The 17,615-nt window shown below is 34.9% G+C and overlaps 1 protein-coding gene across 2 annotated transcripts in view; it reads right to left on the bottom strand.

Annotated features, from left to right (window-relative positions):
* Pxn (Peroxidasin) overlaps positions 1-17,615 on the bottom strand; it is a 425,335-nt gene that overhangs the window by 115,197 nt on the left and 292,523 nt on the right. For both annotated transcript variants that reach the window (XM_068351797.1, XM_068351798.1), the window contains exon 24: positions 1,447-1,684. In XM_068351797.1, coding sequence (XP_068207898.1) covers positions 1,447-1,684 — 238 coding nt within the window. The remainder of the gene's footprint in view (positions 1-1,446; positions 1,685-17,615) is intronic.

Genomic DNA, 17,615 nt, shown 5'->3' with positions numbered 1-17,615 from the left:
CCCTTTGGAGAAATGGAAAACTTCTTCAGTCACCAACAAAGTGGAGGAAGTTCCTTACTAAAAGGTAACATATCTATCCTCGTCAGCACTAGTACTAGACACATCAGAGGACGAGACTTTTAACCAAAAGGGCTTAATACCAGCCTCCCTAGTCTGCCTTCAATCTCCTTCAGGGTGGTCGGAGAAAGGGTTCTGTGTTCTATGGGATACTTCTATAGGAGGAAGACAGGAAGCAAGCAAAATAGAGGAGGTCATGGTTCCGGTCCCTTTTAGAAACAACAAAGTAAGAAACCCTATCTATGAATACCTTCAGACTGGGATTTTCCTCCATCATTTTTAAAAACAATGGACCTTCTCTCACTGGTAACACAGGTCTGATCTGGCCATGGAAAACAAAACCACCTAAACAGCAAGACATTCTTTCAGTTCTAAGCCCTGGATCTTAGCTATTTCATGCACATGATGGAGAAGGGAGCTATAGAGGAGTGTGTCTTCCTAGAGATCAAGGGAAACATTTTCTTTGTTCCAAATAGGACTTAAACAAGAAAGGAGAGATCCTTTACCTCGATTATCAAACCAAACACTTCAAGTCGAAAATTTTTAAATGCCAGCTATAACCCATGAGGCATTACAATACCAAGTGACTAGAATTTGTAATATCAATCTCAAAGACGCTTAATGGGAAGTCCCTTTTAACCCTCACTTCTAGCCTTATCTAGGATTTTAGCTAGGCAGGAGCTCATTAAGGTTCAGAATAAAGTTGTCCATTATCAATATAGCTCCATGGGTGTTCACAAAATTATCAAACACGTTCATTGTGCTCCTACAGCTGTAGGAAATTAAGGTCATTGCTTATCTGGAAAACTGGCTGATCAAGGTGAACACCTGCAGCTGCAACTGCCTCTGTCAGAAAATCAATGGCTGTCTTAGGCACCATCAGCAACTCCTTTAGGAGTGGGCTGGGGAAGCACAGGATTAAGTCAGGAAGGTATCAGTATCCTCAAATTCCACCTCTTCAAGTAGAACCTCATCATCTATGAAAAAATAAAGCACTGGAATGCAAACAGAAGGCATAGCCCATGCCAAACAACAAAATATTACCAAAGAAATCCTACTCTTCCACTTTCATAGATGAACTTGCTTCCACCGACTTCTCCTCTACCATCAAACCTGTTTACAATAAATGAAAATAAATCCTGAAGGTGGACAGAAGAAGGACTGGGAGGAACACAGGCTCTCCAAAACCTAGTGAGTTCCTGGAAAGAACTGCAAAAGAAGCAACAGACTGAAACCTTATTCATCTGGTCCATGGAGGAGAGGTCCAATAGGGCTGCAAGCTGACTGAACCCAAGAGGGATGGTAGCTTTATAAAGTATGGTAAAGTACAATAAAACTAGACGAAAAAAATAATTTGCAAATATAACTGGGTATATTCTTGTTACTTACCCGGATGACCATACAACTGTTTGAGTTTTTCTCGGATTTGTGGTGAAGTTATATCCTCATCTAATTCTTCAAAGTCCTCAGGTACGGAAAGGTTGCAAATTCGTCTCCATTCAGTATAACCATGGAGGGCGTGGTCTCTACCTCTCTGGATATTTAATGAAGCAAGGTCCAGTGCTACCTCATGAGCTGCACGGAATAACTTTTCAGTCAGCTCTGTGTTTAGGAACTGCCCAGGCATCTAGAATAGAAATAACTAAATGTAATTCAAGTACAGAACTTTTACACAAAGGTAAAGGAATATGATAGGACAAGGAAGAAAATCTAAATAAAAGGCTGTAGTAAAATAGGAATTCAACTATTATATACACTTCATAAATAACAAAGCATGGCAGAACTGTGAACATGCTGTCAGTCCCAAGGCAAGGAGGATGAGAAGGGCATATTAAAACTGAATACTCTACTTTTTAAAGTAAGGTCATGTCTATGGATGCTATAAGATTCTAGTCATAAAGGTTTCTAATAATTTCGTTTGTCTTGCATCACATTTTGGACTTTTAATGTCCTCACCATTATTATTATTATTATTATTATTATTATTATTATTATTATTATTATAATTATTATTATTATCATCCTTATTATTATTATTATTATTATTATTATTATTATTATTATTATTATTAACAAAGCTACAACCCTAGTTGGAAAAGAAAATGCTATAAGCCCAAGGGCTCCAACAGGCAGAAATAGCCCAGTGAGGAAAGGAAACAAGGAAATAAATAAACGATATGAGAAGTAATGAAAAATTAAAATAAAATATTTTAGAAAACATTAAAAATATTAAAACAGATAATTTACATAAAGACTATAAAAAGACTTCTGTCAGCCTGTTCAACATAAAAAACATTTGCAGCAAGTTTGAACTTTTGAAGTTCTACTGGTTCAACTATCTGATTAGGAAGATCATTCCATATTTCACAGCTGGAATAAAACTTCTAGAATACTGTGTAGTACAGTATTGAGCCTCATGATGGACAAGGCTTGACTATTAGAATTAACTGCATGCCTAGTATCACGAACAGGATGGAACTGCCCAGGAAGATCTGAATGTAAAGGATGGTCAGAATTATGAATTATGAATCATTGCTTGGATACAAAAAGACAATAGAAATGCCTCTTTTTTGGATGTTGATCATTTTAATATAGACCATAGAGATTTGTTAAATTCCTTTTCTGTTACTGAGTGTCAATGCTAAATTGAAGAGAAATACAAAAATTTCAGAAAACCGTTGCAATATCTTGCTAACTTGCAAAAAATAGGAGACAACTTACGAAGAGGTTAGAAAATTTTGACTGATAATGGTAGCCTAATGTCAGAGATTCCTAGGTTATTGTCTATCAAGGCTATGTACACCATCCCTTATCCTGCCTCTCACAATGGAACTGTTGAGAGGTTAAGTGGAATATCAAAATCTATGCTTTAGAAAATTTGTGAAAACCATATTTCAGCAGTTCTCTTAAATGATAACTTTCTGAGATTTTAGAAGTTTTCTCCATTTGAGTTGCTGAATGGAAGAATTGTCCGTGGATCTTCACCATCAGACATGAACTTTGTAGTAATTCTGATCTGAATCCAAAAGTACGAGTAAGAACAACTTATCTGTATGCTATAGATTTGAGAAACAGGTTAGAGGAATCTGCAAAAATTGCTGTGGAGAATGCAAAATTATGGTGTATGAATTATAAGAAATATCATGCAACAAAAACAAATGACAGAAAATTTAAAACTAGAGATGAAGTACTTATTTTATTACCTACTATGGGAAATTAATTGATTATAGGATGACAGGGGCCTAACCAGCTGATGACTGTAGAAATAATAGTGTTGTTGTGTCATAAAGGCAAGGAACAAAGACAGGCTGGATCAGGTAAATTTACTTAAGAAATTCTATAGGAAGGATAATTTTGATTGTCATTGTTAAATTGAAGGATCCTATACATTTTCAAACTCAACTTTTATTGATGGTGGTATTAAAAAGGACTTTGGAACCTTAGATTTACTAGAAATGGTTAATCCTTCATATTTCGACATTAGCCCAGATTTAGATAAATATCAAAGTAAGAATTAGCAGAACCTATGTCTAAATTTGATGAATTTTTTTCAAGTGAACCCAGTAAAACCATAATGTAATCAAACCTGTGATATCCTGGTAAGATAGAAACCATTTCCTCTTCCCGTTCATGTAAAGAAGATTATAGAAGAGGAGGTGGAAAATACGGTATTGCTCTCCTGTTGTCTTTGTAAAAAAAAAAAATGATAATAGTTGGAGTTTGGGCATAGATTTTAGAGACTTGAATGATGTGACAATGCTTCATGAAGAACCACTGCTAACTATACTCAGTGCTACGAGAAAGGGTCTATAGTAGGGGGCGTCAGGACAAAATCCCCCAGAGGCCAAAATCTCCCGGACGACAAAATCCCCTGGACAAAATCCCCCGAGGACAAAATCCCCCTGGACAAAATCCCCCGAGGACAAAATCCCCCTGGACAAAATCCCCCGAGGACAAAATCCCCCTGGACAAAATCCCCCGAGGACAAAATCCCCCTGGACAAAATGTCTAACAAAAATAGCAGGGCAATCATTTGCTCATCTGTCTAACAATATATATATATATATATATATATATATATATATATATATATATATATATATATATATATCTTTTTTTTTCGTTTACTAATTTTTCTAACAAGGCAATTTTTTAACTTACATAGTTCAAAAAATTATTTTTACAAAATGGCAGTAAAGTTGTACACAATTCTTTTTACTTTTTTTTTTTTTTAATTTAATAAATATTCTTCCAAAATTAATTTACAAATCACTTTACTTCCACCCATAGAAGATGGAGTTCATGACGAGCAATAAAGGAAAGCTAAAGTTAATTCGTGAAGGATATATTTATATTAAGCAAAAAGAATTGGCAAACAGTGTGGTATCTTACGAATGTGAAAGGAGATCTAAAGCTTCATGTATAGCAAAAGTCAAAGTGAGGTAAGAAGAGGTCATCGAAGAGTTACATAGTCACACACATGCACCAGATACAGCAAAATGTGAAGCTGCTAAAGTATTGCATGAAATTAAAGAACGTGCACAACATACAGAAGAGAGGTATTGCATTTAACTTAGGATTTTAGAAAATTTGCATTTTAGAAATTAACCCAAATATATATTTTCAAAGAATTTGTAAAGAAATATTTTTCGTAAATAAATATTTTAGCATTTTCTGAAATTTTCACTTCTCACAAACATTTTTTATGCTAATAATTCCTTCTTTTATAGACAAAAGGTAAGTGAGGATTAAAAAATATTGCCAGCAATAATGCTCAAATAATGTAAATAGAAATAGATATGCAATAATAAATGTAAAACAATCAAAAGACGGCACTAATATCTTATTTTTTTCCTGTTTCGAACTATATACAGTAATTATTTAAAAAATAAAACAAACAATGACTGTACTCCTATTTTGGTATTTTATAAAACAATCAAATTACTATTTTGACTGGTTACATAATTACACTATGTTTGAGAAAAAAAAATACCTTTTGGAAAAAATAGCTCGGACGGGGATTTAGTCATACGGGGGATTTTGTAGAAGGCATTTGGTTTGAAACTGATTACTTCACTGATACCATACCTCCAGAGATCTCTTTTTTCTCTCTCTGTTTCATAACAAATATTTCTATGTTCTTTTCCTTTCAAGAAGTACAGTCAAATGCAATAGTCCTGTCGTCTCCAGTCCCCCTCTGTCACCCCCAATATCTATAGATTCCAGAACTTCAATTGTAGAGAATTTTGGTAATTAAGAGAGAGAATAACGGGCAGGAAGGGGGCGACGGGCAGGGGGAGGACGCCAGGAAGGGGCGGGAGGACGGGCAGGGGGAGGACGCCAGGAAGGGGCGGGAGGACGGGCAGGGGAAGAACGACTTGCTAGAGTAGTAAGGTGGAAGCGCAAAACATTATGTATGAACTTAAATGCCATATAATATCAAACTATCCGATCCCAGTTTTACGATCATGAGGATTCTAACTTATATTTGCTGTTATTTGCTATACCATTCTCGCGAACAACTTGTTGACAAAAAGGAATGATGATTAGTTACGTATTTTCTATGTCCTGAGTGAAAAATCTGACGTAAACATATGGTAGGAGTTATCTCTCTCTCTCTCTCTCTCTCTCTCTCTTTCTATACATATATATATATATATATATATATATATATATATATATATATATATATATAAATATATATATATACATATATATATACATATATATATATATATATATATATATATATATATATATATATTGTTATTCTTGGCGGTCATTACGCCATCTTTTTTCAAATCAAAAAGACCCCGCCAGCAAGCATGAGTCGAAATGCCACGAGTTTTGGGACCCTACCCAGAGTCTCACCCCTCCTCCAACCATCCTATACCAGTCTACTCCCCTTGAGATCTCATTTTCAGCCACCTTTTATGAGTCACGTGACAACATCAAGGTCCCAGGAGAAGGAGGGAGGCGAGATGTGAAGGATGTAGGAACACGTGACCAAGCCTGACCAATAGGACAGCGGTCAGGCCAATTCCCCCCTACCACCCCCAATTGGGGGCCAAGTGGAGTTGAATCTACCCAGGGAAAACTGGGGATCTTTCTTCGTGACTCAACCTCCGTGAGGGAGTGACATCTTCTTCACCCTCAAGACATCAGGGAGGCAGGACCTCTGTTTACATATCCTCCACAAGGGAGGAATCCAGAGTCCATTTTACTAAGGTAAGGTGTCTGATTTTGATATCCTCATCATCATACCCCTCCTCCCATCCCTTCCTTATCACATCCCATTTTTCCTTTTATCCTTTAAAGAAAGATCCTACCCACTGAACCTTTTATCCATTTCCCTATATCCCACCACGTGTGCCGTTTAGTCCTAGCTTTAATTAATTCACCCTGTGACAGTGTTGATTCCCATGTGTAATGTTTAAATCCCTAAGTTTTGCATTATCATTTAATTTGCTTAAAGGTTTTGACCACACAACTTCATCGTGTTCCCAGCCGGTAGAAGTAAGTGTGCTCTTAATAATCTAATTTATCTTCCTTTCCAGGGAATGTGATGGCTTTGCCAAAGTTTCATCTACGGTCCACCAAACTCCAATCGGAAGCTCCTGGTGGCTTAAATTAAAATATAATTATCTGTTGTGCTCCCCTTTCTTTTATTAGTTTTTATTTGAATATTATTGTAAATACATATATTTGTCCGTATTCCTTGTCTTATTGCTGACTGGCAACCTTTCCCATTGTTATATTTTTTGTTATGGCCCTTGAGTCCCTTACGCAAGGCCGGACTCAAACCACGGGCCCGTAACAATATATATATATGTATATATATATATATATATATATATATATATACATATATATATATATATATATATATATATATGTGTGTGTGTGTGTGTGTGTGCGTGTGTGTATCGAAAGTGTGATTCTAAAGGTGGTGAGGGAGGCATTTTGTTTGAAAGTAATTCACTATCAATTCATCAGTATCATAATATTTTCAGCAATGATTCCAAATTATAATTACGTTGTTTAGACCCGCTTACTGTTATTCCACATAACATTCTAACAAAAAATTTATTGCCTAAAATACTTAACTTTTGGTATAGTTTGGAAATTTTGTCCAGACTGAATAACCTAACTTATACCAATTCACGAGTCCAATAACAACTTATTTCCTTAGATAGCATATCTGCAATTTGGTTGAAACAATTCACCATAAATGAACAAGTATTTCAGGAAACACTAGTGTTTGTGCGAGCAATCAATCCTCAGAGAGCAACTACAAATCATCTTCATGTTACTTTATATCCTCCCTTATCATACATTACATAAGGTTAGTTTAGGTGTATTTATGGCTTTTCTTGGTCTCGTTAATTGTTTTTTTTTTTTTTCTACAGAGGCGGTTTACATTTAGTTGTGAAATATTGTACTACCACAAATGAGTTCTACTGCCTTTTGTAGATTCTATAAAGACAAGTCACTTAATTCTTACCCCCGCTGAATAAGTTCTGGTTCCAGCTGTTATTTCAAGGTTAATAAGCAATCATATTCAGTTAGTATTAAAGGTGGTTGATAAGAGACATCATAATTTCATAGTTGTGTTTATTTAGATTATAATACGACCCCAGGAAAAGTGTAAAAACTAGACTACAGTGACCAAATGCAGTTGAATAGCTTACTGAATATAAATATTTGCTGAAAAGTAAAGAAAATGTTTCATTATTTCAATTCTAATCCAAGAATCTTTCATATATACAATGGAAACTAAACGCTCCTTAGTTTGATATCCATCCACAATTAGTGTCTACAACTTCATTTAGACATGCATGCATACTCCTCACAAGATTCTTGCATATGGTAGAGTGAAGTTTTGACACCCACAATTCAAACGCTCTTGCTTAGATGGCTTAGCACGTTCGTTGCTCTTCTACATCCCAATAACGAACCCTTTTTGCCCATAAGTTCTAAATGGGGTTGAGGTCACACGCCTTAGGTGGCCAGTTTATTACTTAGATTTCTGGGTGATGCTCTAACCAAGTTCTAATTACTGTGTTGGTATGGGTGGGGCTATTATCTTGCAGTAAAACGATTGGGTATGGATTGGGAATGGGCATGGCTCTCACTCTGGGAAGCAGGGCATCCACATAACCGTTGCCCATGAACCTTCCAAATAATCATCCAACCCCACAAATTAATACAAACTCTTTCATTCTTAGCTCTCTTCTGAATATTTGTCTAGTCGTAGCAGGTATTCCGTTACCTCCAGCAATGCCTTGTTCATGCTTCCACTGATGTAAAATGTTTTTCATCTGTATAGATGACATGTTTCCAAAACGAGTGATCACCGTGGAGATGATATAAAGAAAATCCAAAGCGACATTCCCTGTGTTTTCATGTAAATTTTTCTTTATTGGCTGATGTTTTTGACAGTAAACAGAGTAATGAAAAACTTGAACTTACTCATTCCTGTTTTCCTGAGGCTAAACTAACTAGTTTAGCTTTTCGATCTCGTGAGATTAAAGTCTGTTGATGGACCTTGATGCTTATGGAGGTGTAGACCCATATTGTATTTTTCCTTTGTTTTATAAAGACAGCAGATTTCTTAGCTCCAAAGTTATCTGTTATTTTGCGCAAGTTAGCAAGAAGAGGAGCTTTTAGCACTTGTTGGAGAATTGGTAATGTTACTCCTCTATGTAAATGTGTTTAAGTCCCACTGATTACCGCCCAATTTCCATAACTCCCATATTATCTAAAGTTTTAGAACGTCTTCTGGCAAAACGTCTTAATAGGTTTGCTGAAGGTAATCATCTACTCCCTAGTTTGCAATTTGGTTTTTGTAAAGGCCTTGGAGCATGTGATGCCCTTCTTACAATATCCAATGCTGTACAGAAATCCCTTGATTGTGGTCGGGAAGTTCGTATAATTGGCCTTGATTTTAGTGCTGCTTTTGACAGTGTTAATCATGAGGCCCTCGTTTTCAAACTCAAACAGTTGTGAGTTGGTGGGTCGTTTCTTAGCATTATTATTGATTTTTTAAGTAATATATTTCAAAGAGTTGTTGTTGATGGGCCCCATAGTGAGTATAGGAATGTGATATCCGGTGTTCCACAGGGTAGTGTTCTCGGTCTACTACTTTTCATACTATATACACATGACATGTGGTTTGGCCTATAAAACAAGATTGTTGCATATGCAGATGATGCTACTCTCTTTGCATCAATTCCATCCCCTGAATGTAGATCTGGGGTTGGTGAATCCCTTAATAGAGATTTAGCTAAAATTAGTGCATGGTGCAAATTATGGGGTATGAAGTTGAATCCTAACAAAACTCAAAGTATGATTGTAAGTAGGTCAAGGACTGTGGCTCCTCAACATCCGGATCTCAGTATTGATAATGTTTCTTTAAATTTTTATGACTTAAAATTTTAGGTATGATTCTCGACAGCAAATTTACTTTTGAGAAACACATTAAGTCTGTGTCTTCTTCAATTGCACAAAAAATTGGCTTATTGAGAAAGTCTTACAAGAGTTTCGGTGATCAATCTATTTTGAAGTGTTTTAATTCTTTCATTTTACCCTGTTTTGAGTATTGTTCTCCTCTCTGGTGTTCAGCTGCTGATTCTCATCTTAATTTGTTGGACAGAAACTTACGGTCTATCAAATTTCTTATTCCTGATCTAGATATTAATCTTTGGCACCGTCGTTCAATTAGTTCATTATGCATGTTGCATAAGATTTTTCATAACTCTGACCAACCTTTACATTCAGATCTCCCTGGACAATTCTATCCTGTTTGTAATACTAGGCAGGCAGTTAATTCTAATAGCCAGGCCTTCTCCATCATGAGGCTCAATACTACACAGTATTCTAAAAGTTTTATTCCATTAGTTACCAAGTTGTGGAATGATCTTCCTAATTAGGTAGTTGAATCGGTAAAACTTCAAAAGTTCAAAGTTGAAACAAATGTTTTCATGCTGACCAGGCTGACATGAGTCTTTTTATAGTTTATATATGACATATCTGTTTTTGACGTTGTTAATAGTTTATATAGGACATATCTGTTTTGACGCTGTTACTGTTTTTAGAATGATATATTGTTAATTTATTCTCATCATTTATTTATTTCCTTATTTCCTTTCCCCACTGGGCTATTTTTCCCTGTTGGAGCCCTTGGGCATATAGCATCTTGCTTTTCCAACTAGGGTTGTAGCTTGGCTAATAATAATAATAATAATAATAATAGTAAGTGATTATGAAAACCATCATCATAGACTTGCCGTCTTGATGATTGACTGCTCACACACTCTATGTTCCCTGAAATACTCTTTTATATATGCTGAATTATTCATACCAATTGTAGATATTCTATCTAAAGAAAATGAGTTGTTATTGGACTCGTGAATTGGTATAAGTAAGGTTTTTCAGTCTGGACAAAATTTCCAAATTATACCAAAGTTCATTATTTTAGGCAATAAATTTTCTGATAAAAAGTCATATCGAATAACAACAAGTGGGTCTATACAACATAGTTATGATTTGGAATCACTGCCAAGAATATTAGACTGATTAATCGATAGTGAATTACTTTCAAACAAAATGCCTCGATCCCCGTAACAGCTCTAAAAACCTACTCTGCCATATTATTATTATTATTATTATTATTATTATTATTATTATTACTTGCTGAGCTACAACCAAAGCTAGAAAAGTAGATTGCTATAAGCCTAGAGCAGTGGTTCTTAAACTTTTTTGCCTTGCGCCCCCCTTCTGCATTAAGCATAGATCCCATGCCCCCGCCCCCCCCCCCCTCCCCACCCTTGAAATTTTTGCCAAACTAGAAAGTACCGTATTTATGTATGTATTGTTTTTAGAAACAATATGTTGCGTTTTGTATGCTAATATACTTCATTGGTTATGTGAGTATATGGATGAAGGATATTTCATTGCTGTTGATTTTTTATAGGAATGCACTGTACTATATTTCAATAAAGTAAACATTGTTCATAGAAAATGGGTAAAATAAATATATTATGATGAAACAAAATTTTATCTTAATCTTGTTTCAAACTGTTTTAGCATTATACAGATTACAGTCATTACATTAATAGAAAATACTAGAAAAAATACTAGTTACTGCAGAAATAAACATAATTTTTATTCTCAGTACAATCATTCATGGATCATGACCACATCAAAAAAATATTATACATCCTTCTTAGTGATTAATTTATACATATTTATGTAGTATTGTAAAACAAAAGACATCATAATTATTACATTTTTATTTACCTTGTTACTATTTTAGCTACTTGTAATATTATATAAATAAGTGGATTATAGCCAGTGGCCTTTTTGACTTCGTGCTACTCATCAGTGGGATGGGTGATACTGGCTCTTTTGAGCAACTAGTCAGGGAATATTTGGTGGTGTTTGGCTCAATCCTCATCGGAGATCACTTGTCACATCAAGCTTATTTCTTTTCTTAGTTTTGATTCCAACTAATGCTGAGAACCCTGCTTCACAAAGGTAAGTAGACGAAAAGGGGACAATCACTTGTAGGATTTCCTGACTGATTTTCTGGTAAACTGAAAAATATTTTATCCAAAACTTTTCCATACTAAGAGAGGTAAAATCATCTTTTGCCACAGAATTAAACTTCAGTTCTCGGAACTGCTCTTGTAAATCTTCTGGAACATCATTAACTTCCAGGGAAAAGGGATTCCTGCCAAGACTGAATGCATAACTCCTCTCACTGATTCTAGGGAAATAACGTTGAAACTCATTTTCCAGTCCTTTAAGGTGATCTTCGATCTCAGTTTTAAGGCTGTCACTGAAGCTCCCCTCATTCAAGATTTCATTCAGAATAGGAAAGGATGATGTGTTCATCTTCTGGATGCGACGCTTCCACACCTGCAGCTTACCAATGAATGCTCGAATTGCATCGGAGTGAGCAATCACAGTTGTATTTTTTCCTTGTAACTGTCGGTTCAATACATTTAAAGCTTCAAAAATGTCAGCAAGGTATGCCAAGGACAAGCCTACCTCCTCTGAATTACAGGTGGCAAGGTACTCATTTTGTTCAATTTCAGTGCTACCTCTTCTCGAAGCTCGTACAAGGGTCCCAACATCTGAAAGCCAGCGCACATTAGTGTGGAAAAGCAGTCTCATACTCTGTGTGTTGAGAGCTCTATGATTTATGTGGTTCACAATCTTGATCATGATGTTGAGATGTTTCTGGATTTTCGAGGGTAGTGTTTTTGCTGCCAAAGCCTAACGATGTTTGAAGCAGTGTGTATAAATTACCGATGGAGCCTTTTCTTTCACCTTTGTAACGAAGCCTGATCGTGTTCCCAACATAGCTGGAGCTCCATCAGTGCACACGCCAATCAGTTTTTCCCAGGATATATCATGGTCTTGGAAAAAGTCAGACACGGCTTTGAAGACGCCATCAGCTGTGGCACTGGTCTCCGAAGAGCAACAAAACATATCCTCTTCCAGCGACTCTTTCCAGATGCATCTTGTGTAAACTAGCAACTGAGAGCACATGAAAAAATATAATATTTAATTGAACATTCAGACCCAAAAAAATCTTAATATAGAAATAACTAAAATTTAATAAAAATATTTATACTGTTGCTATATATAATATACAAAAACTAGATGATAATCTAGTCTTCCATGTGGACAATAATTTCTTCTTAACATCTTCACGTTTATGAGGATTCCAAATGCATATATAATTATATATATCGTAGTTATTCACGTGCATATATATATATATATATATATACACATATATATATACACATATATATATACATGTATATATATATACATATATATATATATATATATATAATTATATATATCGTAGTTATTCATGTGCATATATATATATATATATATATGTATGTATTTATGTATGTATATATATATATATATGTATGTATTTATGTATGTATATATATATATGTATATATGTATATATATATATATATATATACACGTATATATATATATATATATATATTATATTTATATACATATATATATATATATATATATTGTGTTTGTGTTGTGTAATGCCACGTATTTCAATTTCTAGAATCTGGTCAATCTGGCCTATATGGATAATGCATATGCATAGTTTCATTATAACTAACCTTTTCACACATCAAATAGATGAAAACACTAGTTATAGGTATATCAAATGAAACAAATATATTATGCAGGTGAAATAATAACGTACAATACATCCCCATAAGCTGGTAAGTCATACCATGATATGAACAAATTTTTTCTGCTCGTTACGCACACATTTAGATTTTTGATAATGCACATAACTTATCTAAAGTAGTAAAACGGCTACAGAGGAATGAATGAACATACAGTAAACACACGCCCAAAAAAGAAAAAAAAAATACTTGTAAATCAGAACTATACTAAATACATTAAAATTAATGTAGTAAATATCAGTACTCGATAATAGTTGAAACAAATTATGTACGACTTGAAAGTCATCACTAATTCGTTTGAATACTGCAACCCTTTGTTATTATAAGAGCTGGTGAGATGAGCAATAAGGTGGTACGAGACGCATTCAGTTCATGAGGAAACATTTCTCTGACCGCTCTCATCTTTTGGAATTTATTAATTGAGTTTTTGGCATGTTTTGAGATGATAATTAAAAAATTAAAAAAACATATGGAAGCAGTGATAATGTTTTTGACTATTTTGCAATTAATATTCCAAAAAAATGGCACCATCTAGCTGCCCTGCTTGCGCCCCCCCTTGTAAGCTCCGCGCCCCCCAGTTTAAGAATCACTGGCCTAGAGGCTCAAAAATGGAAAATAGTGAGGAGAGGACACAAGGAAAAATAAGATATTTCAAGAAGAGTAACAACATTACTATAAATATTTCCTATGTAAACTAAAGAAACTTTTACAAAAAAAAGAAGTGTGTATATATGCATATATACAGTATATATATATATATATATATATAAATATATATAAATATATATATAAACATATATATACATATATATATATATACATATATATATATATATATATATACTGTATATATATATAGATATATATAAATATTTATATATACATATTTATATGTATATAAATATATTTATATATATATATATATATATATTATTTATATATATCTACTGCGTATATACAGTATATATATATACATATATATATATATATATATATATGTATATATATATATATATATATCTTTATATATATACATATATATATATATATATATGTATATATACAGTGTATATATACAGTATATATATATATATATATATACATATATATATATATATAGATATAAATATATATATATATATATATATGTATACAGTGTGTGTATATATATATATATATATAGAGAGAGAGAGAGAGAGAGAGAGAGAGAGAGAGCTACTCCTAGCTTGTGTTTTAGAGAGATTTTTCAGTCGAGATAATATTCTATGTCAAACCAAACATCGATAATTTTTTGTAAAGAAGTTGTTCGCGAGAATGGTATAGCAAATATCGCATCAAATATACAATATAATGTAAAAAAGTATTATTATAATGATATAATCAGGAACCATGATATTATATTGAATTTACGCTCATAAATATTCTTTTGAGATTTCCCAGCATCACAGCTCACAGTTCTAACAAGAAGTACATCCCCCATAATGGTGTCCTCCCCCAGCCCGTTCCCCCCCCCCCCCCCCCTCAGCGTCCTGCTTCTGCCTGTTGTCCTCCCTCCTGACAACCAGACTCTTCTACAACTGAAATTCTGGAATCTATAGATATTGGGGGTGACAGAGGGGGACTGGAGACGACAGGACTATTGCATTTAACTGTACCTGTTCACATTATGGATAACTGCCTTACGTAAGTTATAAAGGTGGCTATATAGTGAGCTTAAAGCACGGGAACAGTCCATTGTAAGTGTGTGTGCAGGTCACATAGTCCAGCGGCAACGTCTGGCCTGAGTATGGGATGGTCTTGCTCATATACAACATTTGTGATGGGGGAAAACCTTTAAACAGAAAACACGACTGATTTTACCTTAATAATGCTGCAGAACAGAACATAGAATTATTATCGATACAATTTTGGAAATACACCAATTCATATAAAAAGAGAGAGGAAAAAATGCGAAACTGAGAGTAATTGGGAGGGGTTAAAGAGCGGGCCAGTGATCTGACGAGATATGGCATCATTTCAGGAATCGGTTTCAAACAGAGATTTAGGGTAAGGAGGTGGAGCACGATTCAAGTTAAAAGGCAAGTTGATGATCTGTGGTGATGTGGCATAAGTGAAGGAATCCATTTGAAACCAGGTGCATTCCCCCATCGGCCCTTTCTCGCTGGGTTGAGTATAGGAAAAAAAATTTGTTGGTGATGTCTACTTCACTAAAATCAACCTTAGTAAAGGTTATTATCAAATATATTTGTGGGAAAATTCTAATCTCTCCACAGCATCTTCTAATCAATATGATTAATGCAATTTGTTAGAATGGCTTTTGGTTTGAAGACTACTTGTGCTATTTTCATTAGTTTAATGAAGATTGTTACAGTTGACCTAGAAAAAGTTACTAGTTATTTTGATAACATTACCAATCATATCAGGACATGGAAGGAACATATTAAGAACCTTGGAGAGTTGTTTAAGAGGTTGAGAAAGCAGGGACTCGCTGCTGAACCTGCGATGTAATTTTTAGTTTTAGGTCTATAAAGTACCTAAGTTATTCTTTCAGAATAAGCACCTAAAAACTATTGAGAACAAAGTAAAGGGCACTGTAGCTATATCTCTGCACACTAAAAAGAAACAACTCCATTCATTCATTATCATCATCGTCTCCTCCTTTGCCCGTTGACGCAAAGGACCCCAATTAGGTTTCGTCAGTCGTTTCTATCTAGAGATTTTAAATCAATATTTCTCCATTCATTATCTCTGACTTCACGCTTCATGGCTTTCAGCCATGTAGGCCTGGATCTTCCAACTCTTCTAGTACCTTGTGGAGCCCAGGTAAATGTTTAGTGAGCTATTCTCTCTAGAGGAGTGCGAAGAGCATGCCCAAACTTTCTCCCTCTACCACCCCTCACCATGATCTCGCCACTCGAGTAATCTCTCTATAGTTTCACTTCTAATCATGTCCGGCCATTTAACTCCCATTATTCTTCTGAGGGCTTTGTTCTCATATCTACTAAATTTGTTGGAAATTGTTTTATTGTCATACCATGACTCATTCCATACACTAACCTGATATATAGTCTGAATTTTAAATATAATTTCAGGCAATTTGACTTCCAAATTTTACTTAACCTAGTCATTCTTTGATTTGCTTTTTTCAATCTTTCATTAAACTCCAATTCTAAAGACCCTATATCAGAGATCATAGTTCCTAAATATTTAAATGATTCTACCTCATCAATATTTTCTCCTTCCAATGATATCTTGTCTTCCAATCCATATCCCTTTCTTTTCATGTCTGTCTTTCTTCTATTCATCTTGTGTCCCACCTCCTGTGTTATTACATGCATTCTGGGAAACAAGCATTGCAAATCCTGTGGTGTTTTTCTAATAAGGACAGGATCATCAGCATACTCTAGGTAAGCTAATTTCCTAATACCAATCCAGTCCAATCCTTCTCCACCATCTCCAACTGTTCTACACATTAAAAAGTTTATGGGGAGGATAAACAACATAGGTGAAAAAAAAAACCCAATCCCTTGGAGTACTGTGTTGTTCACAGGAAATTCATTTAATAGGACTCCACTAACATTACCTTTGCACTTGCTATGATCATGAACAGATTTAATCAAATTTACATATTTAAGAGGATCACTGTAATAACGCAGGACTCTCCACAAAACTGGTCAGTGCACACTATCAAAGCTTTTTTTCTTCTTCCCCACCATTATCCCCACATTAAGGGGTCGAGAGCCTGATGTGCCCTTTCCAATGCCTTCGATCAAAGGCATCCTCTTCCACCAACCCTCTTCTCTCCATATTATCCTTCACTTATCTCACATCTAATTCTCTGCCTCCTTTTTTATCTTCTCCCCTTCACAGGTTCCTCCTAAGCTCTCCTCAATCCCTCCCCAACACGTGCCCAAACCATCTCAGTCATGACACTCTTATCATCTCAGTAATCTTCACTCAGACCTATGGTAGGGGTGTAACAATATTACTACTGTATATCGTGCGTGTCATAGAAAGCGATTAAAAGGACAGCTACTGCCTTGTAGTCTTGCTCTTTAGCAAAAGGCTAGACCCACTGCGCCAATAACTGTGGAATCTGCGGCCTTGCAGTTGGAATATTCAGTCAAAGGCTAGACCCCCCGCCAATAACTGTGGTTGATGACTGCAAAGGCATGTAATTGTAAAAACCATGTGCCAAATCATGAACCATACCCAATGCTATTATTAAAGGGATTTTCATATTCCACAAACGCCATCAAAAGAAGATTTCTATATTTTGCACATCGCTGTACAACATGTCCAAAAAATGAA

Source organism: Palaemon carinicauda, chromosome 28, assembly GCF_036898095.1.
Source record: "Palaemon carinicauda isolate YSFRI2023 chromosome 28, ASM3689809v2, whole genome shotgun sequence".
Classification (NCBI taxonomy): domain Eukaryota; kingdom Metazoa; phylum Arthropoda; class Malacostraca; order Decapoda; family Palaemonidae; genus Palaemon; species Palaemon carinicauda.
The sequence above is the reverse complement of the archived record's forward strand: the minus strand, read 5'-3'. Positions and strand labels throughout refer to the sequence as shown.